This window comes from Bolinopsis microptera, chromosome 11, assembly GCF_026151205.1.
Source record: "Bolinopsis microptera isolate Bmic1 chromosome 11, MBARI_Bmic_1.0, whole genome shotgun sequence".
NCBI classification, from domain to species: domain Eukaryota; kingdom Metazoa; phylum Ctenophora; class Tentaculata; order Lobata; family Bolinopsidae; genus Bolinopsis; species Bolinopsis microptera.
Window position 1 is genome coordinate 1,056,808 of NC_087082.1, and position 21,768 is coordinate 1,078,575.

At 39.1% G+C, this 21,768-nt stretch overlaps 2 protein-coding genes across 2 annotated transcripts in view; one reads left to right on the top strand and one right to left on the bottom strand.

Annotated features, from left to right (window-relative positions):
• LOC134822730 (phosphatidate phosphatase LPIN1-like) overlaps positions 1-21,768 on the top strand; it is a 582,707-nt gene that overhangs the window by 373,387 nt on the left and 187,552 nt on the right.
• LOC134823125 (WD repeat-containing protein 48-like) lies at positions 4,706-20,600 on the bottom strand. The gene is made up of 5 exons (XM_063834469.1): positions 20,570-20,600; positions 20,376-20,425; positions 6,727-6,874; positions 5,839-6,044; positions 4,706-5,677 (listed from the first exon to the last, which is right to left on the bottom strand). The coding sequence occupies exons 1-5, from the start codon at positions 20,598-20,600 to the stop codon at positions 5,027-5,029; spliced, it is 1,086 nt and encodes a 361-aa protein (XP_063690539.1). The 3' UTR covers positions 4,706-5,026.

The following is a 21,768-nucleotide window of genomic DNA, read 5'->3' on the forward strand; positions in this document are numbered from 1 at the left end:
AGCACGTGACACAATTCAGTCAATCGGAGTACAGAAATCCGTAAAGTTAAAGTTACAAACTTTTATTCGGCCCATAATTAGACTTTTATGTAGATTTTGAGATAACTCAAAATCTACGTTATCTCAAATTTTCCCCCTTACCTGTGACCTGGGGGAAAAGGTATTTTACGAGGTGAACATTTTGCAGAAAACCGGAAGTCTAGCTATCTCTTTTACTTAACTTTCGAAGTTAGGCCCCAGCCGGTAAGGTTTCTTGGGTGCATGTTCAATTGTCAATGTTGTCTAGTAAAATGTCCGCCAGGTAAATTTAATTCATAAAATAAAAGGTATTATGAGGTAAATAAGTATAGTAATGTAAAAGAAAAATGTATAGTGTATTATAAAATATAGATAAGATCAGTTTGCAGTTGATCATCGATTTTTTATATTTGGCACGCCAATACCTATACTATTACTATTCGCAGCGCTCTTTTTTGTGATTAACGGGTGATAATATAATGGTAATACAAATTACAAGTACAACTACAACTCATTTTGCGATCTTCATTCCATTTCATTTGATCGCGCTACGGGTAAATGCCTCACAGAATGGCTAGCCTCACAGAATGGCCAAATTTGTAAATGTTTTTGTAACTAATTTTTTATATAAGACTGGTAGGTTTTGTGGATACCATATGAAACAAAAGTCTTCTGGCAACACTTCCTGTGGTGAAATCATTAACTAGGACCACATTTTCTGGCATAAATATGACTGTTTATGTATGATGTAGAAATTTTGAGCACTGAAAATTTGTTTTCAAATTTTTGAACTAAGTTTACATTTTCATGGTGAGAACTTCTGGCACCAGTATGACAGAAGATGTTTAAAGAATAGTATTCATCAAACAAAACGAACATTGTTCAATATAGGAAGAAAAAAATGCTAAAATGGCTACACGCCTCACAAAATGGCCAAAATATGCCTCACAAAATTTGTTTTCAAATTTTTGAACTAAGTTTGCATTTTGGTGAAAACTTCTGGCACCAATATGACAGAAGATGTTTAAAGAATAGTATTCATCAAACAAAACGAACATTGTTCAATATAGGAAGAAAAAAATGCTAAAATGGCTAAACGCCTCACAAAATGGCCAAAATATGCTTCACAAAATGGCCAGAATTTAAAACTCCTTTTATTCAATGAAACAATAAGTCTAAAGTATTCACAAGCTATTTATCATACAATAACACCGTCAGATGGAGTGTTTTTACAGCCGAATGAAGGTTATAAATCATTTGGAGGACTTCGCCGCTTTGACGCGCCGCGCGAACTAGCATTCTTGCTTCGCATCGTAAATCGTTGCTCTGCTTCGCAGAGCAACGATCTCGACGGATTGACATCGTCAATCAATAAATCATGAAATCAGGGAATATGAACAACACCACACAAAATGGCCATTTTTGGTGTAGGAAATTATGCCTTTTTTATTCAGTTCTAAGAAATTTCACCTATATGAGGGTGTTAACAAGGCATATTAATACCAGCAGCATGCCTGAAACAAGAGCCATGAAAGGTTTTAGAAAAATAAAATTTTCTTGTTTTCATTTTTTTTTGGCCATTTTGTGAGGCATTTTTTCTTTTTTGTGAAATAATTTTTCACAGCTCAGTTTTTTCGGGAGTTTTAGGTTATTACCTCATGCATTCCTTAATAGGTTTTTTAACAACGTGTGGTGATAGAAATTTAAAAAGTATCTCCATCAAAAAATTATAGAAATTCAGATTTGGCCATTCTGTGAGGCATGTTTTTTTGAAGGAAGATTTTCCGGCCAATTTTTCTCAAAGAAAAAATGGTTATGAGATTAAATCAACCCCCGGGAAGAAAAATATGAGTGTCAACTTAGCTTCTTATGAGATAAAAACTGGAATAAAGTGTGTTTTGTGATTTTGAGAGACCTTCCTTTTTTTGGCCATTCTGTGAGGCATATACGAACTACTACCGTGTGCCGTGGCGGAAGCCACGATAAACGATGATATGGCGCGCACTCCTGCATCCTGCGCGGCGTGCCCACAACGTTGAATGTGCAGCCCGTGGGGGCAAGTAAAGAATCAATAATAAATACAAAATATGAAATAGTATTTATTTGATTGACAAAATGACAATAATAATATTATTGATTAAATTATGCATCAGCATAGCCATATTATATATATATGTCTATCGTTGGCCTTGATCCCGACTTATATTAATGCGCTGTGCCCAATGGCAATTGTCAACAATATTATGATTTTGCGAGAGTGGATCGGAGCGGAGAGGCATTATTTTAAAAAGAGGGAAAAATAATAATTGCCGGCAACCTTCATTGTTGGATGTGCTATAAATTTATTAGAGCAAATAGTCACAATCAAGACCTCGCGATTGTGAGTACGTGAGAAAAGGCCGACGAATCAGCGCGATGTTTCACTAAACATCGCGCCAGAATATGTAATGAAGTTACTTTATTGTTTAAACGGATACCCGTGCCATAAACTAACGCCATTACTATAAATATAATGTAGACGTACCATTACTACTATAGTCTAGAATGGTTCTTAAAATGCTTTTCGTCCTTTGAAGAAAATCCGGGTGACACCCAGTGACACCCGGTTTATTAATAAAGTTAGTTTTTCAAAAGCTTTTTCTTTGTTCATGATGTACGGCGAAATTTTCAATTTTATGCTATTGTTGTTGGATGGACGATCTAAAAACCTAATGCGGAATTGTCAGTTCTTTTGTGAAAAAGTAGGCGGAGATTGAGCTAAACATAACTGTGTCTCCATGATCATAGTATTCATTGATAAGCTTAATTAAGCACATCAGTGTTATGCTTATTGGATAAGTGGTACAAACAATGATATTTTTGCCGTATATGCAATATGAGACAAGCAATGCTTCCGGTCGCGGTCGCACTAAAAATTGTTATGGAAATCGTGGCACGTGCCACCTACAAAACGTTTGAGCTATCAGTAACAATGACATTGAACATAAAGCCAGGCAGAGACAACCTGACTGTCTATCCTATCAAATAATCAGGATCGAATTAAATTTTTATTGGGAGCTTATTAACTACGTTACTACTCATGTTCAGTATGTTAATTCTTTTTATCGATGAATTGATTACGAATAAATACGAACCCTAGGCTGAGGATCTATTTGAGACACGTAAAATTTCTTTGGGTTTGGGCAGTTTTAGTCTTTGCTTAATGAAGAAGTTTACGTTTTCAATTCGTCGCAGTATCGCAAAGCCATCTTGTCGCATTGTCTACAATCTACATGCAATGAACTGTGGAAGTGGTACAAGGAAAAATGCTGTCATAATGAGAGCACAAAACAAGTATAACCCCATTTCGACCATCAGACAAGAGCTTTTCACTGGAAACAATGCTAATACTTTTACATCTTATACTACTACACTTTTCACATACCGACTAATAACTATCATTCCGGCTGTCGTTATTTCATATTCATTGTGCATGCGATCGAACTAATTGGCATTAGTTTCCGGACATTAATTGCAAATAGGATTATACTGGTTTTTAGATCTCAATGCTGAATGCTCGACTGAAACTTGTAGTTCTATTTTTTCAATCTGAACCCCCCAACCCCCCCCCCCCCATACTAAGACTAAGAGTAAGTCATGATTTGGAACAGAGAAATTACACTAGCGTATTAGCATATATACTTCATCTCCCCCAGGGCAGGCTTCAGTTTAAATTAACATGTGAAAGATTCCTAATTCTTATCCCAAAAATTTATAACATTGAACTTAAACTCCAGCATAGAAATAGTATTATTACCGCAAATATTTTCTGAATTAAATCAATTAAGTGATAGGAACTGTTGCCTGGGGTTTTTGCTATCAATATCAAAAAGACACTCACATTCGTGATAGGTTTTGTTATAAAATTGAAGATATCTGAATACGGACGTATTACCATAATTTTTAATAATCTCATTATCTCCCGAATTAATTTCAGAGCTATGGGCATGGCAATGGATCCATTCTGGGGAGCAATCCTCGCGGCAATTCTGACCCAGATCGCTTTGGAGAAAGGTCTAGAAACTGGCCTGTTGGTAGAAAGCGGTTTTCTGGACCACGTAAAACGAGATTTCTTCGACACAGAAATGTTTGGGAAGCTTTGCCGCGGCAGCGGGGCTGGATACTGGTTGCAACTCTTTGTTGTCTCCTTCACCTTCGCTATTATCGGTGCTTTGAGGGCACCCACGCACAACTTATTGAGATGCCTCCTCACACTATTGATCTCATTTCTTCTTAATATGATGATATCGGACTTTGGACATTTTGCCATGATTTGTGCTGGGCTTCAAGATACGAAACATATTTTTGCGTACGCGTCCATTGTAATTCCAGGTCTTTTTGCTGTGGCGATCACATTTTTCATCTTGGTGAAGTCAAAATAGAGAATTTGATTTCTGAGCATGTGCCAAATTTTTAATCTGTTAGTAATAGTTAGCTCACCTTTATCATACTTGAACTTCTTAAGTCTTCACCTTATGTTGCAAATAACTTTAATGCTGATACTGTAAAGGATTTTAAGACTCATTTTGTATTGATAAAAACCGAAATGATTGACCCACATGATTTTCCCAACTACTTGTTTCAATTTGTAATTTTAAGCTTACTACTTATGTAATGAATAAATGCAGGTGACAACCACAAATTTAATCTGCCAACAGAAATAAAGATTTAAATAACAATTCCAAAGATTTCCAAATTCAATTAGCAAGCTTCATAAAGGAACTAAAGTTTAAACCACAATTAAACAAACAGCTATAAACAAAACTTAGAGCTGTTCTACGTCAGGGAATTCAAACCTATAAATTCCTGCAATCATAATAAACATAAATAATGCTTCAAAACAATATCCCTTCAAAGCACATAGTGATAGAGTAACAGATGAGACGGACTGCAATATGACAACTCATGACACGCGATACATCCCACGTGATGCCCATATAAGGAGTGGCCGCCCACCCACGTGACACCCTCATGACACAAGATACATCAACCTAAGATCCGACCCACTCTTCCAAATGGTATGTTTTACAGTCCTTAAGTCCATATGGGGTTCAAGTTTCTGTTTGTTGCAGAATATCAATATCTCGTGAGCCACAGGGTTGGGGCCCTCTTGAGGACCCAGAATCTTGTCTCCTACGTACTCGATTACTTTTGATATCGCCAGGAAATCGTTTGCAGATAATCTCCCTTCTCTGGATTTTGGTGGCGGATCCTCGGCGTATGGCTCGATATAAAAGGCTATTTTGGTGAACTTGGGCATCTCGTTTTTAACCCTAAGATCGTAAACCCAGCCCGGTATCAGCTCGTCTAGTATCCTACTGTCGTTAGGGTTCCCAGTCTCGTCCACTCTGATTCTAAACAAGGTCCTACCACACCCATCACTGCCCTCTATCAGAGCAAAGGGCGTGTGTGGGGGTAACGCGCATTGCTTGCTGTACAGCGCGCGGCACTCCTGCTCCGTCGGGTCGTTTGGCGCGCCCGTGCACACCCAGTTCTGGAGCAACGCCTGGATTATCAGACCTCCGTAGTTAATTTTGTTGTCGTTGTTCCCGTCTAGATCATCCTTGACACAGACCCATGCACTGTAGCAGTCACTCTCATCCAGACATATTGTCAGCATCTGCGGCGATTAAATTATTCAAATATTTTCAGAGCTCCTTAAAAATTGGTTTAACATTTGAATGAATCGAGAGAAAGCCTATATTCTAGATAGCTGAGTACTGAGAGTAGTAATAGTGATCCCAAGTTTACCTGGTTTACTTCAGTTTACAATGAACTCACCCCAGTTTTAACATCAGCTGAGAACCAGTTTGGTATAAACTCCTGCTTGTTCCTTGCCCTGACCTCCTCCTTGACATCAATCTTACCCAGCTCCTTCACAAGTTTAGCCCCCAGAACATTGTAAAGGAAGCCGTTACCAGCACTGTCTGTACAAATAACGTGCTGCTTGTCCGACAGGACTATCGCGCTTTTCAATCCGTCACCTCCTGGATTGGGGTTAAGCTGTTATTCTTTGTACTTTACATTCAAGTCTCCATTTGAGGACGCTACTTTTCATTTATATCTTATCAGCCTTTTTTATACGACCAAACAGTAAACGGCCAGATCGTGAGCCGCCCACGCATTTTATTTTTGTCTTAATTTAAAGGATGATTAACCGGAATTAAAGGGCTTGTTGGTTGCACTAAGCTTAGAATAATCAGCGATTTGAACGAACTACAGAGAGCAGACCAGAGAAATGACACCAGCGAGACTATTGAAGTATTGACTAGCATTAACAACAAATGTGAGTCTTCCAGATCATCAGTCCGGAAAAGAAGAGTGCAATACACTCTGACTTGACATTGAAAAAAAATACTCGTCGATTAAATTGTAACATTGTTTTTCTTTGTCTTACTAGTACTACCCGGCTATACAATTATATAAATGAGAAACAATCAGATATAAGTCAAACTTAAAACTGCATACGTTTTTATTTGTATCCTCAATGTGCGAGCACATGTTCCGCGCGGCTCAAAAAGTAATTTATTAACTGCACCAAGTGCTCTTAATACACCACTTAGTGGAGTTAATACGCGACTTTTGGTAACCTATTAACTGAACTAAAAGTAATGTTTTTTATGAGGGTACAACTACATATAATTTCACATTCCGTCGCTGAGAACCCACCTTTTATAATAGCTGCAGGGGTAGATACGGTAGGTTTTTCCGATATACTAATACTATGAGTAGACTTGACTGATGGCAGCTCCCATTTGTTTACAGATGTTTTCGTAGTTCCTATCCAGAGCGAGTTGTTAGCATCGTCAACTACAACCTGAAAGTAAAAGCTGAGTCAGCCTTGTTAATTTTAAAACACGCATAAACAATATGGACATCTCAGATGGAGACGCATTACACCCCAGTTCCATGGCCGGATATTATGCCAAATTATTAGACGGAGATCGTCTACTGATATTTCTCCGGATATTTCTCCGGTTTGCAGTTCCACGACCGGAGACCATCTACGGTAATTTTGTTGATTCTGTATGATTCTGTATGAATTAATCTCCGAGAAATTCCTGGAGAGCTTCATCTCCGTCTAATACAGTAGACGGAGCCGGAGAATCATCTCCGGAGATGATCTACGGGAAATGGACCTCCGTCTAATAATTTGGCATGATATCCGGCCATGGAACTGGGGTGTTACTGCATTAGTCCTATCATAATGATCCCAATTATCAGACATCTTAACTTGTACGACATTACCTAAGTTAACGCTAGTTAACGCTAGTTGAGCGGGAACTAACTGAAATCTGCTCTAACCTCCTCGAAGCTGGAATATTGGAGAACGTACTGACTATATTATGTTAGATTAAGGTAATCATGCACAGAAACCTCAACTTACAGATATCTGACATCTGGGTCAAGATTTTAGAGTTTTGTAAGATTTTCTGTAAGTTCAGCACTTTTATTTTTAGTAAAGTTTGGAGCCTTTTAATGACGAGTAAAAGTGAAGGGCCCTAGGAACTTGTATTTTTATTGGGGTGGACCTGTCTAGAAACAATGATTGCTATTTGTTAACAGAACTTTCGCTGTTTTATTGAACATTGAATATATATTATACATAACAATATAATATTATAATATAACTGAGGATTGGTATTGTTTTTTCGTATAATAATAACTATACCATGAAACGGATCGTATGCCCGCCAATTTGATTGCATTTGTTTCAATTGTTCGAAAGAATATAATGTTTTATTTGGGAGCGTAATATTCTACACTAATTAAAGAACAACTACAATAATCTCCACCTTAATTTAACCATACTATTATACTGAATTAAAACTTCAATATGTTACAAACATTATACTATTACAATTCTGTTAAAAATTCGAATCAATTACATTTTACATTACAATTATAATATGGATGATTACATTTTACATAGCAAAAACTGGAAAATAAATTTCACCTTGAAACGGTCCCAAAATGGCACATTCACAACTAACTAAAATACTAACTGTACTAACCCTTTTGATAAAGCTATAAAACATGTAAATTTAACATATGAAAGATAAAAAGTGTGTAAAGACGTGCACAATGCACATGCTACTAGGGAAGTTAATTACAACAAATGTTTGTCTTTGTGGCTACATTCGGTCATTTCTGACTAGTTAGTAAACATTCTTTGTCTAAAATTCCTGCATCCATGAATTTTGTTAGTAGCCTTATTGGCGAGCTCTGCGATGGCTGGCATCTTCCATTCCTTATTACTAGCAATCTGATTAAACATGACCTCCGCAAATCGCATGCAATTGTCCGTAGTCAGAACATAGGGTGCCTGCAATTCTCCACTGGTCTCAAGATAGCGAAGTACTCCCGAAAAGAGACAATTGCTATCATCAGAGATGATACATTTAGAAGCTTGTCTTCTGCAGAATTTACTTTTGCAGAATCTCTGTTGCCCCAAGATCTTCTCTTTAAGTTCATTCTCGTCAAATGATCGCTGTAGAATCAACTCGCAAGGATACTTATCTATCGACCAGTGCCGACCGTCAGATGTGCGGAACAAAACGTAGGGATGGAACGCTACATGGGGGATATCGAGCCAGCCTGCTAGCGGGTTTTTGTATATCTCAACAGCTATTACCCTGAGCAAATGGTTCGGATCCAGATTCTGACAGAGTTGTGAGATGTTATCAACTGTGTATTCCTGTCTGTTCCCATCTTCGTAATCGTGCAACACAATTTTACCTTCCCAGGAAGATTTATAGTGGGGACCAGGGAGACGGAGAAACCGGGGCAAGTGTGAAATGTTTTTTGATAACCGCTTAAATATCTCCAGAGAGAAGTAGAAAGTGTCACCAGGTATGTGGTTCCTCTGGTACACTGGTATGAACTGCTCTTTCAAATAGGTACACAATCGGCCCACACGTTGCAAACTTTCATCCCTTTTCAGCACCTTAATCTTTACGAGCTGGCTCTTCGTTTTGAGTGTGCTGGTGTCGACTTCATAATGTTTGTGAAGTAGCACGTACCAGCTAAATGCTCCACTGCACCCCGCGATGTGTCCTGATAACCATTCAAGAAAAAAGTCCACAAAGTCCCGTCCTGGTTAGACTCTTCCGAGCTAGACTTTATTTTAAGCATGAGGAGATGACTGGACGCCGTGAACTGCTCTGTGATCCGTCCATTAGAGAAACTTCTTATGCTGACTTCGCAGAGGAATATGTTCATGATCCTGCTGCTTGTCCCAAGCAAGTTTTCTACTTCAAGCAAGGTTAGAAACTTACTGTTGTTATCAATATCTCCCTCGAACAAATTGACACATTCACCCTCTGCCTCTCGATAGATAAATTTACCCTCCCAAAAGTTTCTATCGTAAAATTTACATACGAATCTTTCCTTCCTATCTTTCATCGTTAAGGTTACGGTTGTTCTATCTGTTCTATCTGCCCTCGGAGATGTATTGCAGCTAGTGTTATATTAGGGCAAGAGTTGATTTTTCTGTGAACAAATTCGTAACAAAGGTTTGTCTACTGGAATGTGTTGTCCATAGTCCCAGGAACCACCAAAAAAAACCGTCCAGCTGAAACTTTTGGGCAAAAATTTTTATAGTCATTTTTCTCCAGGAACCCATACGCCCCACCCCTAATATTGGTTATTCGGCTCCCGAAGGTCTTGAGATCTCCATAGGGGGTGCAAAATGACCGCAATGGCCACATTATGGCAGGCGAATGATAGTTTCAGAACGATTGGGGCTTTATTTTTTCGAAATAAATGGAATTTTTCGAAATTTTTCTCAATTTTATTAAAATTTCGAAAAAAATACACCAAATTATTTTTAACGCTTATTTCAAATCTTACTCGGGAAATAACTTCAATTAACAAATATCAAGGTTAACTAACAAACAACAGATTATTGACCAACCCCCAGACAGCTATTCGACGGTACATGCTACTCTGGTTGAATGTCTTAAGTTATCCTACAGTGAGCCGATGATAATCACATTCGATTTGCCATTGTGGATTAAGGCCACCCGAATAGTACTGGAAACTGGGATGCCTATTGTGATCAGGGTTGGGGGCTTCCACACTCTCACGAGTTTTCTTGGCTGCATAGGCTATATAATGGCAGACTCTGGTTTAGAGGAGCTCATCAAACTCGTGTATCCTGGAGACGTCACGCATATATCGGATGGAGGATCTTACTATAAAGCGTTGAGAGCCCACTTTCTGATCGACGCCGCTATTTGTTGTTTCATTATAGAGGAAGAAGTTTACGACGAGGAACTAGTAGACTTGGAAGGTTACATCAACAAATGTGTGAACGAAAATATAGGTGTTAACTTTAAGACTAAATCTATTCAGGATCTATCAGAGAAAATAACTCTGCTTCTAAAGGGGGGGGGGGGGGGGGGGGGGGGATCATGTTTTTTGTCCGTTTTTGTCCGTTTGGCAGCCATATTTTCAAAACGGACAAAAAATAAAGCGGACAAAAACGGACAAAAACGGACAAAAAATAACAAAAATTGAAATAACATTTAGATGCTTCCTCCTCTTCCTCCTCCTCCTCCTCCTCCTCCTCCTCCTCCTCCTCCTCTTCCACCTCCTCAGTCATCCTCCTCCTGAGTCCTCCTCCTGGGTCCTCCTCCTGACTCCTCCTCCTCCTCCTCTTCATCCTCCTCCTCTTCATCCTCCTCCTCTTCATCCTCCTCCTCTTCCTCCTCAGTCCTCAGTCCTTCTCCTCAGTCCTCCTCCTCATCCTTCTCCTCAGTCCTCTTCAGTCCTCCTCCTCAGTCCTCCCCCCAGTCCCCCTCCTCCTCCTTCTATTCAGTCCTCCTCCTCATCCTCCTCAGTTCTCCTCAGTCCTCCTCCTTCTCAGTCCTCCTGAGTCCTCCTCCTGAGTCCTCCTCCTCCTCCTCCCCCTCCCTCTCAGTCATCCTCCTCAGCCATCCTCCTCAGTCCTCCTCCTCTGCAGTCCTCATCATCCTCCTCAGTCCTCCCCCTCCTGGGTCCTCCTCCTCCTCTTCATCCTCCTCCTCTTCCTCCTCAGTCCTCAGTCCTCCTCCTCATCCTTCTCGTCAGTCCTCCTCCTCCTCAGTCCTCCCCCAGTCCCCCTCCTCCTCCTATTCAGTCCTCCTCCTCCTCCTCCTCAGTTCTCTTGTAGGTTTACAACCTACCAGGACGCGCGCCGAGTTGGACAGATATTTTACGAGTATCACCCGTTAACAGTTCTCCTCCTTCTCATTCCTCCTTCTGAGTCCTCCTCATTCCTCCTTCTGAGTCCTCCTCCTCCTCTTTCTCCTGAGTCCTCCTCCTGGGTCCTCTTTCTCCTCCTCCTCCTCAGTCCTCCTCCTCCTCCCTCTCAGTCATCCTCCTCAGTCATCCTCCTCAGCCATCCTCCTCAGCCATCCTCCTCAGCCATCCTCCTCAGCGATCCTCCTCAGTACTCCTCAGTCCTCCTCCTCAGTCATCCTCCTCCTCCTCCTGAGTCCTCCTCCTGGGTCCTCCTCCTGGGACCTCCTCCTCTTAGGTCCACCTCCTCTTCATCCTCCTCCTCTTCCTCCTCAGTCCTCATTCCTCCTCCTCAGCTCAGTCCTCCTTCTCAGTCCTCCTCCTCATCCTTTTCCTCAGTCCTCCTCCTCCTCAGTCCTGCCCAGTCCCCCTCCTCCTCCTATTCATTCCTCCTCCTCCTCCTCCTCAGTCCTCCTCCTCCTCAGTCCTCCTCCTTCTCAGTCCTCCTCCTCCTCCTCAGTCCTCCTCCTCCTCAGTCATCCTCCTCAGTCCTCCTCCTCCTCCTCCTGGGTCCTCCTCCTGGGTCCTCCTCCTCCTGGGTCTTCCTGATCCTCCTCATTCCTCTTCCTCCTCCCCTCCTCAGTCCTTCTTTCACTCCTCCTCGTCCTCAACAGTCCTCCTTCTCCCCAGTCCTCCTCCTTCTCCTCCTGGGGCCTTTTCCTGGGTCCTCCTCCTGGGTCCTCATCCTCCTGGGTCCTCCTCCTCCTGCTTCTCCTCCTCAGTCCTTCTCCTCCTCAGTCCTTCTCCTCCTCAGTCCTTCTCCTCTTCCTCCTCCTCCTCAGTCTTCCTCATATTCCTCAGTCCTCCCCCAGTCACCCTCCTCCTCAGTCCTCCCCCAGTCACCCTCCTCCTCATTCTCATCCTCCTCATCAGTCCTCCTTCGCCTTCTCAGTCCTCCTCTTTAGTCCTCCTCCTCCTCCTTTTCCTGGTTCCTCCTCCTCAGTCCGCATTCTCCTCCTCAGTCCTTCTCAGTCCTTCTCCCAGTCACCCTCTTCCTCATCCTCCTCATCAGTCTTCCTTCTCCTTAGTCCTCCTCCTCAGTCCTCCTCCTCCTCCTGGGTTCTCCTCCTGGATCCCTCTTCTCCTCCTCAGTCCTTCTCCTCCTCCTCAGTTATCCTCCTCATATGAACCTTATATGTTGTAACTGTTCTGTCGATGTGGAACAGGCCTGTTTGACTTTCAGATGTTCATGTAGGAAATATGGCTTCAATTGTTTGCCAGCTTGTGGACGATGCCATGGTATGAACTGCACAAACATTAGACATGATGAACCTGAAGAACAAGCGAATTTTGATTAATATTAACTGTGTATTAATAATTGTCATGGTACTTACTGAGAATACACATTTTAGATTAACCGTATTTGTTATTTGTAGATAAGTTTTTAAATAGATTTGAAATAAGCGTTAAAAATAATTTGGTGTTTTTTTTTTCGAAATTTCAATAAAATTGAGAAAAAATTCGAAAAATTCCATTTATTTCGAAAAATAAAGCTCCAATCGTTCTGAAACTATCATTCGCCTGCCATAATGTGGCCATTGCGGTCATTTTGCACCCCCTATGGAGATCTCAAGACCTTCGGGAGCCGAATAACCAATATTAGGGGTGGGGCGTATGGGTTCCTGGAGAAAAATGACTATAAAAATTTTTGCCCAAAAGTTTCAGCTGGACGGTTTTTTTTGGTGGTTCCTGGGACTATGGACAACACATTCCTGTAGACAAACCTTTGTTACGAATTTGTTCACAGATTGACCCATAAACAGCAATTCTTGCCCTAACTATTAGGGGTTTTAGAAGTGGAACTGTCATGAGTATTTTGTATTTCTTTTTCTTTTTCTTTTTCTTTTTCTTTTTCTTTTTCTTTTTCTTTTGTCCTGGATGGACCACTTATCATCCATCTCGTTGTTCCTGAGATTCTGTTTACTAGTGACTGTGCAAATGTTTCTGTGTCATCAACTGAAGCAGCAGTCTCCACATACCCCAAGAAGATTTTTACCGTTTCATTACATTCCGTATCCAGGTCCGACAGACGTTTCATTACTGAGGGGTCAAAGTTTTTGCATTTCTCGAACATAAGTATAGACTTCTTCCTGTTATCCCCACAATTTAGATGTATTAACCATTTCACTTGTTCTTCTTTGTCCTGTTGTTTTTTCAGAATAGCAAGAAGGTACCAATTACGATTTCCGAAGTGCTGGAAAACTTGAATTTGCACGACAGTGCTATAATCCATCAAGTTCTCTATCTCCTCAAATCCAGACACGGATATCTCACGATAATCATTCTTGTCTTGGCTCCACTCTTCTTTTTTCTGATACCTCACCAAAATCTGCATGTTTCCTCACTTATCTTTCTCAACAAAATAACATTACATCTTCGTTTTTAAACATCATAAGGGCTAGGGAAATTGAACAGGTTAGCTTCTGGACAACGAAAGAAAATATCAATGACAGAAATTGTTCATGCTTCCTAAAAGTAAATTGTTTTTCAAATTCAATTCTTTTTGAATGTTAAGGGTTTTAATTATCAGCTCCTGGTCATAAAATTATATTCGAACCACAGAAAACCTGTCCACGATCATCAATTAAGTACTATAAAGCGGTAAAAACTTTTAGAGCTGCTACATGAAATCTTTATTCTTCGAAAATATCAGCGTTATAAAATCTGACCAATAGTTTCGCACAAACACCAAAAAATTCAGTTTTTGACCTTTTGAATACGTTTTAAATAATGGCATGCCATTATTTTGATGTTCTTTTATCACAAACGAAACGGTACAAACACATATTTCTTCTATAGTATTAACTATAGACTAAAGTAATACTAGTTATACTTTACTAGTATAGCTATTTCCAGCAGATCTAAACAACCAAGCTCATAATCGCTCTCTCTGTTGCTAATTGTAGAGAGAGGGGCCATTAGAGAGAGAGGGCCATTAGAGAGGGGAGCTCTGAAACTACAACGCACGGGAAACTGCTAAACTGGAACTGACAACCAAGCTGTACTGCAGAATACAAACTGTGTGTTACCACTACCGGTTAATAGGGCGGTAAGATAACGATTTAAACAAAAGTCAAAAGTAGTAACTCCATAATGTGGTCAGGAGTGGTAATCTTCACAAGGTAGCACATAATGTCATGTTCGCATATTACAACTAGCCCTTCTTCTTAGCTCTGAGTTAGATATAGTCGATACCATCATTTGAATAACTTTCAATCCGCTAAATATTTAATACAACAGCTAATTGCACACTTTATTATATCCAAAATATATTCAAAACCTAAAAACTGCATAAAATGTGTACAGGTTTTAGGTTACATATACATATAATAGTGGGTGGCAATTGTAGTAATGTATCAGGTACTTGACGAGGAGAGCTCCTCAAATTCCAGTTACAGATCACCTGCTAGAGATCTCATCTTGTTGTGTTGAATGTTGAAGCTATGAACACTGATATTGAGGTTTAATTTTGCAGTTATGTCATTTTGTTTTGTAAATGTAGGCTATCCTTTGTAATTTTTGTTGAGACTAAACTTTGGATAGACTTGTCATTTCCAAATTTCGATATAGGCCTTCCTTAAAAAAAACAAGGATAAATAGGACTGATAAATGATTAGACTGAATGGGGGAGGGGGAGGGGGGGGGATTATTGAAGTACTCCCAATAGTGAATTTGAAGAACGACTGGACTGGAGAGAGAACAGTGATTACTGATTAGAGCAACTGTATGTGTCGAACTCCAGGTAGCGCAGGGGCGTGCCCAGGGGGGGGGGCGATGGAGGCGGTCGCCGCCCCCTTTTTGAAATGTTGACCTATAATTTTTTGTCGAAAATTGCTTTATATAGCAAAAAAATATTTTTATTAAAAATTTTATAAAAATTTTCACAAAAAATTAAACGACATCAAACACAAGTATTACTTTTTAAACATATGTACTAATTTCGAACTAATTGAATAAGGCTGTTACACATACATTTTCCATGGGATGGCTGCCTTAATTCTAGGTAGCCACTCCTTCATGGTTGGCTGGGAATCACATTAAGAAACAGTTCAAGCTTAAAAGAGTCAAGAGATTAGTCATTAGTGATTAGAGAGAGGCAGATTAATATGGGAAAGAGGAGCTAAAGTATCTACTTTGATCTAGTATCTTCATGTACAATGTTAGATGACTGATGATATCCACTTGGCATCTAGGCTGATAAAGTTCAGAAATTTCTAATGACCAAGTGTGTATCAACTGCTTTGAACCTTCTGTAATGATATCCTTAATCCTATTGGCTTAGCATATAATTCTATAATTCAGTCAACAAATTTTCCGGGGGCTGCGCCCCCGGGCCCCTGCCGCCGCTCGCTTCGCTCGCGGCGGTAGCCTCGGAGCCGGCGCTTCACGCCGACTCCTCGCCTACCCCTTTCAAAAATCCTGTGCACGCCCCTGAGGTAGCGCAGAGTCGAACTTTCGGGATTGTTGAAATCTGATGCGTATTGATCTACAGTACGTTTACCTGTCCAATTGACATAACTCCTTTGATATTCCTAACAATCGTCTATTACCTTATCATGAAATGCGTGACACATTCTAAGTAAGAGGTTTCGGATTTTTTATATCATATATCGCCGATAAAATATTGGCAGTTTCGAAGTCGTATCACATCAGGTCAAATAGCCTAAATAGCCTTGTTAGGTATGGTTATCATTTGATCCGTAGATTCTCAATTCTGCCAATCCTTTAGCCTCGATCTCACCAAGACAAAAGCAAAAAATATGCAGGAATAATTAACTGAAATGGGAAACATTTGTATTGTGTATTTGTAGGCTATCCTTGACTTTAACAAAATATGCAACGGTGACAGGCCTGGATGAATTACCAGGACGTAAGGAAGAGTAATACATGTGAATGCGCTTTGTTAACTTACTTAATACATTTTGTTGTCCATCACGGTTTTTTGTTCACGCTCCTAGTATCATGATATTATCTAGTATATATGTTTTACTCGTAGATAACATTGGTTTTTGTTATTAATGTATTTGAATTCTATTGAAAATTAACAATAACTTACTAGCTCGTTGCAATTACCTTGGTTTTCATTTTGTAACTTTAACTTTCTAGCAATCAAAAGCAAGATAATATGACTGACCAAATACTGGCAGATGAAGCCACAATTCAGCAGCACTTTGCAAATTTGCTCGTCAAAGTAAACAGCACTATCCATAATCAAACTACGAGGCTGGCTCTCTCTTTTTACAACTTGGTTCAGGATTTGTTGAAAGCGTCAGCAGCTCAACTCCCAATGGAAAGTCAACAAGGATACGCCAGCATGGAAGATGCAGCCAGCTTTTACCTAAAAAGAATGGAAGCGGATTTACCTGAATTAAAATCGTCTCGAAGTGAAATGTTGGATTCACTGTCATCTCTGGAGCACATAATAAATTCAATGTGCATCTTGGACTTGAAACAGAGGGGAAAAGAAAATGTTGGAGCAGTCAAAACAGAAAGTCACGGAGCTGTTAAAGATTTTCTAGATTTATCGAACGAGCTCACAGGGGGACAAGTAGATGTAGAGCAGCTAAAATGCAACGCTAGACTCAAGAACGCACTGAGACAACCCTTCGCTGTCCGTGCACAACTGAAATTAAAGTATTCGTATCTTGTAAAGGTGGAGCAAGCAACAGAAAGTGCTAGAACCTTTTCAGCACTGATGATTCCGGGGATACCCTCTTGTTCGGAGCGCAACAAGTTGACCAATGACTCCCGCTACCACTGTGAGGATAGACTTAAGGAAGCTCTGAATTCATTGCTTAAGAGCTGCGCTGAGTATTTGAAACTGAGATAGAGCAGGATGTTCAGGCGTGCACGAAGAAAACATTGTGGTATAACTATTTTAAGGTATCATTTTGTTGTGAAAATTAACAAGAGAATGTACGTAATGTGGATGTTTTTTTATCAGGTACATACGTTTTTGGATTTATAATTTTTCTAAAGTTGAATCTTCATGACTATCCTTTTAACAAGAATTTCGCCGCGGTTAAACCACGCACGATCAATTTTCCCTACGATGTACTTGTATTTTGTACCATTAATTCTTTCGAGTGAAAAGTGTGACTGGAAAAAATAATAAATGAGTGGGATTCGCGCATGGTAAAAATTGACGATTTATTTGACCAATAGACCAATGCCGCGCGCATCAACAATAAATGAATCCAGAAAATTGTGGAAAATAACTTTGCGAAGGAGGAACTTCACTGTAATTAATTAACACATGGCTAGCGTCGCGCAAAGCATAACAGACGCTTCCAATACACATAATTATAGGGGAGTGGTCTATATTGCGAAGGAGCTGACTTTTGTCGACACCGTAGGACCGTCGGGCCACCTCATATATCCAAACCCGATTACTTATTCCCTACGATCTTTTTGCCTTCGGCAAGAGTAGGGAAAAAAATTATCTGGATACAACCTTTAATATCGAAGTACACTGCTGTATATTGTACAAACAAACGCTTTGAGTACTTTGCCACATAAATTCATGTAATCGTGCTGACAACAATTTCTGATGGTCCAAAACATAACAGACTGCTGATCCTAGTTATCAGTATGGAAACCTCTTAAATCTTAATGAAACAGCTGGATATTGGTGATGCTGTGTCAAAACTAGGATGACAATTGTTGGTAAAATTTGTAACAGAATTGTCTTTAATTGACTTTCTTACATTTAATTAATAATTAAGCTCATTTATATTGATTACTGATGTTTGTAATTTAAACGTTACATCCTTGCACTTTGAAAATTAAAGACAGGGTTGCGATGAATTAAAGATGGTGAAGCCTTCAAAATGGTCAGAATCAAAGAAGCCTTCGCCAAAATTAAGCATATTATTTATATTACGGAGTGTAAATATTTAGTTAGAAAACTCTCAGTTTAGTCCAAGCGTGATGTTGTGTAGGTATATATCCATCAAGCTTGAAGGGAGAAAAATAGAGGTTGAGAAGCTAAATTGTTGACAGTTACTCAAGAGTCAAGAACGCATTTCAAGACATCCTTAAATCATACGAGCACATCTTGAATTAAAGTATGTGCATTTTTTAAAACCCCGAAACCCTTCCTCAATCAAAAAATTATCGGGTTGGGGGTAAGGGCTTTAAAAAGATTTTATTTTCCCATGTTTTTTATGACGCATAAACTAACCACTATATACCCCAAACCAAGAAGTGTCGTGTAAATGATTAAATGATGATTCCAAAGACCCCATGCTTCAAAGATTAGTTTTTTACCCCGTTCTCGGGAAATTTCAAGTTTAAAGCTTTCCAAATCAATTTTATTTTTTTAAAAAAAGTTTCAAATGGGGTTTTTTTAATTTATTTCTGCTATTAAAAATTACATATCAAACCCGTGGGACCCCCCCTAAATTTACAAGTTAAAAGGTTAAAATTTTTATTTGTTAACGAATTTCTCGCTTAAGTTTGCCTTTTTTTTTTGTGAATTTTCTGGGAACAAGGGGCGCCAATAACAAACCCTTTTCAAAAATTCATATACTTTTCCCTTTAAATCCCCAAAATTGTTTGACATTAAACCCGTATTTTTGGCAGGTTTTAAAACTGCGGGTTTGTTTTCCCCCTTTACTGTACGTTAAAAGCAAGAAGTTGCTTGATACACTACCACTTTGGTTTACAAATTTATTCCTCCTTACTTTTAATGGTTTTAAAAAAGTTTTATAATTTTAATTACTTTTTTTTAGCGAAATAGTTTAAAAAAGCGAATTGGAAATATTACTTAAAAAAATGACGGATGCGGCAACATTTCCCAACAATTTGCCTTTCCTTTCTTTTAAAAATAAAAAAAACCGTCAATCACAAAAATGCGAACTTAAAAACCGCCTTTTGAAAACCTTGCGAAGGGTGTGTCAGGGGACCCCAAAAGGATGCGGCTAACTTTTTAAATAAAAGAATTTTAAGCTTGTACCTGGGTTTAAAACATCCGAAGATGAAATTTTTGGAACATTGTCGACTATTGACAAAATTTTTTTAAAATTCTTTTTGCATCCAGAAATTTCCACGACCTTTTTGAAATGGAAACTTTTAAAGGGGGTTAAAGGAATTTTTTTCCCACCATGTTTGGTTTAAAAAAAAAGTTGATTTAGGAAGTTTTCCTTTAAGAGGCCTAAAGAAAGCCCTTGGACATCCTTTAGCTTTTTCAGAAAAACAGCTTTAATTTTAAAAATTGGGAACCCTTTAAACATAAAGCTTAAACAGAAAAGAGCTACAACCTTGCGACACTTAGATTCCTTTAAAAAACTAAGTTACGATGAGCAGCGTTTTTCTTTTCGGGGAAAAACACTTTTAAAGCGCAACAACAAAAAAAGGGGCTTTTTATAAAAAATAATGTCCTTTAGGGGCCCCTTAACGGAAAGGTTTTTGGGCTTTTAAAAAAGCGCTGGGGGGGCCCTGGAGAAAAGGGGTCTAGAGTTTTTTAATTTTAAAAAAATAAAATAATCAACGTGGAATTTTTTAGGGCATTTCAAACGTTAAAAATAAAATATTTGTCAAAACAAAACCTCATGTTTTTTATTTTTAAACATTTCAAATTTTTAACCCTAAAACAAAAATTTTTGAATTAGCAAAAAAACTTAGGATTGGAATGTACCAAAAATTTTTTTAGTGCAAAATTTTAAGGCCTTTTAGCCTCCAACATTTTTGGTTTTATAATTTTTAAAAAAAAATGAATCTGTATTTTATGGACATTTTAAAATGAAAAAAAGTTTTTTTAATTGGGAATTTGAAATAGCTAAGAAAAAAGCCCAACATAGTTTGTTTACGGGCAAAAACCCCGTTTTTAAAAGAATTTTTTATCCCTTTTTGCACCAGGTCCCGAATTTAAAAAATAAAGAAAACCCCCTAAATTTTATCCTTTTTTAAGTTTTTTACGAAAGGGCAACCTTGGAAGAAAAAAGATGTTTTTTTTGTAAATTTTTTTTAAGTTAGTAAATTTAAACGGAATTTGAATTAAGTTTATGAAATTTTTTCAGAGAGGGAAAACTTACATCGAGAATGCTGCCGGTTTTTTTCGCGTAAAAGGGGCTCTCGGATTTTTCTTCAGGTTTTAATTTCGAACAAAAGAAACTTCCCTAACCCCCGCGGGGGAAACAGGGGGTTTAAAAGGGGTTTCACTATTTTTTGGGGGGTCAAGATTTTGGCTCGTTCATAAAAAATTTTTTTTTTGTGTAAGTTTTAAAACCTTCCTTTTTCACGTTAAAAGGGTTTCTCATTTTTTTAAACTCTTTCCATTTTGGAACAGTATATAAAGGGAGAATTTATTCCAAAACCCCCTTTAAAACCCCAATTTGTCCCCCCTCCCCGGGTGTTTTTCTGTAGGGGGGGCAATGAAACTCTGTCCCAATCCCCCCCACAAACCTTTACCGTCCCGTCCGTGCTCCCTGACAATAACTGGGAAAAAGTGGGGGGGTGATGTAAGGGAAAGTTAAGTTAGCGGTAAAATATTCGACCAAATAAATACTATTATTAGAAAAAATCTTTAGTTAGTTCAGGGGTTTGGGGGATGTATAGGGAATTTTAAAAAAATTTGTAAAGGGTCTTTCTTTTTTTCTTGTTTCAGTTGTAAAGTATATCAGAAAAGTATCGTGAAAAGTATTTTATGGTAAGTATGGTCAATTGAACTGTCGTTTACCACCGAAAAAAACAGCATGAAAGATGTGGAAAATTTAAAGGGCGCCGTTACCGGGGCGTATTTTAAATTTTCCCCCGTGGGGCACCCAACCCAAAAAACAAATTCCCAAGAGCGCCATCCATATTATCATTTGTACCTGTGGGGCCCCTCAGGGCTCCAAAAAATGAGCGTTTTTTTTTTACAGTGTTTTCCCCCTTTAGTTTCCCCCTCCCTTTTGCAAGCTTGGATCCCCCATTTGATGAAGTTCTCAGTTCCGCCACTTACAAGAAGCGAGCCGTCTGGAGGGTTTTGAAAGCTTTAGATTGAATCTTTGTGGGCCATTTAAAAAAATTTGCAGCGAGAAGAATTGGGGTTTTATTTGTAAATGTCCCCCCAATTTCCAACCCCGGGGATTTTGCCAACAGTGGGGGGTTAGGGGGTTTTTTAAAATTTTGTCGGTACACGAAAGTGCACTTCAGAACATTGATAAAAAAAAGAAAAAGTTAATTTCACACTAAAATTTTTTTTGGGGCAGTATTATTATTGGGGAATGCACTTGAGGTGCCCCAAAATCCCCTATGTAAAATCCCCCCTTTCCAGGCCCCCCCCGAACAAAAATATCCTTATTGCCCCGGGCCTTTCGCTAACTTTTTAACGTAATCTCCGGGGGCGGGCCCGAATGGGGACATTAACCCAAAACCCCTTTTTTGAAGCGTCCCCCCAATTTTTACCCTGTTTCGAAAATCCCGAAAACACTGGGAAAAAAATGC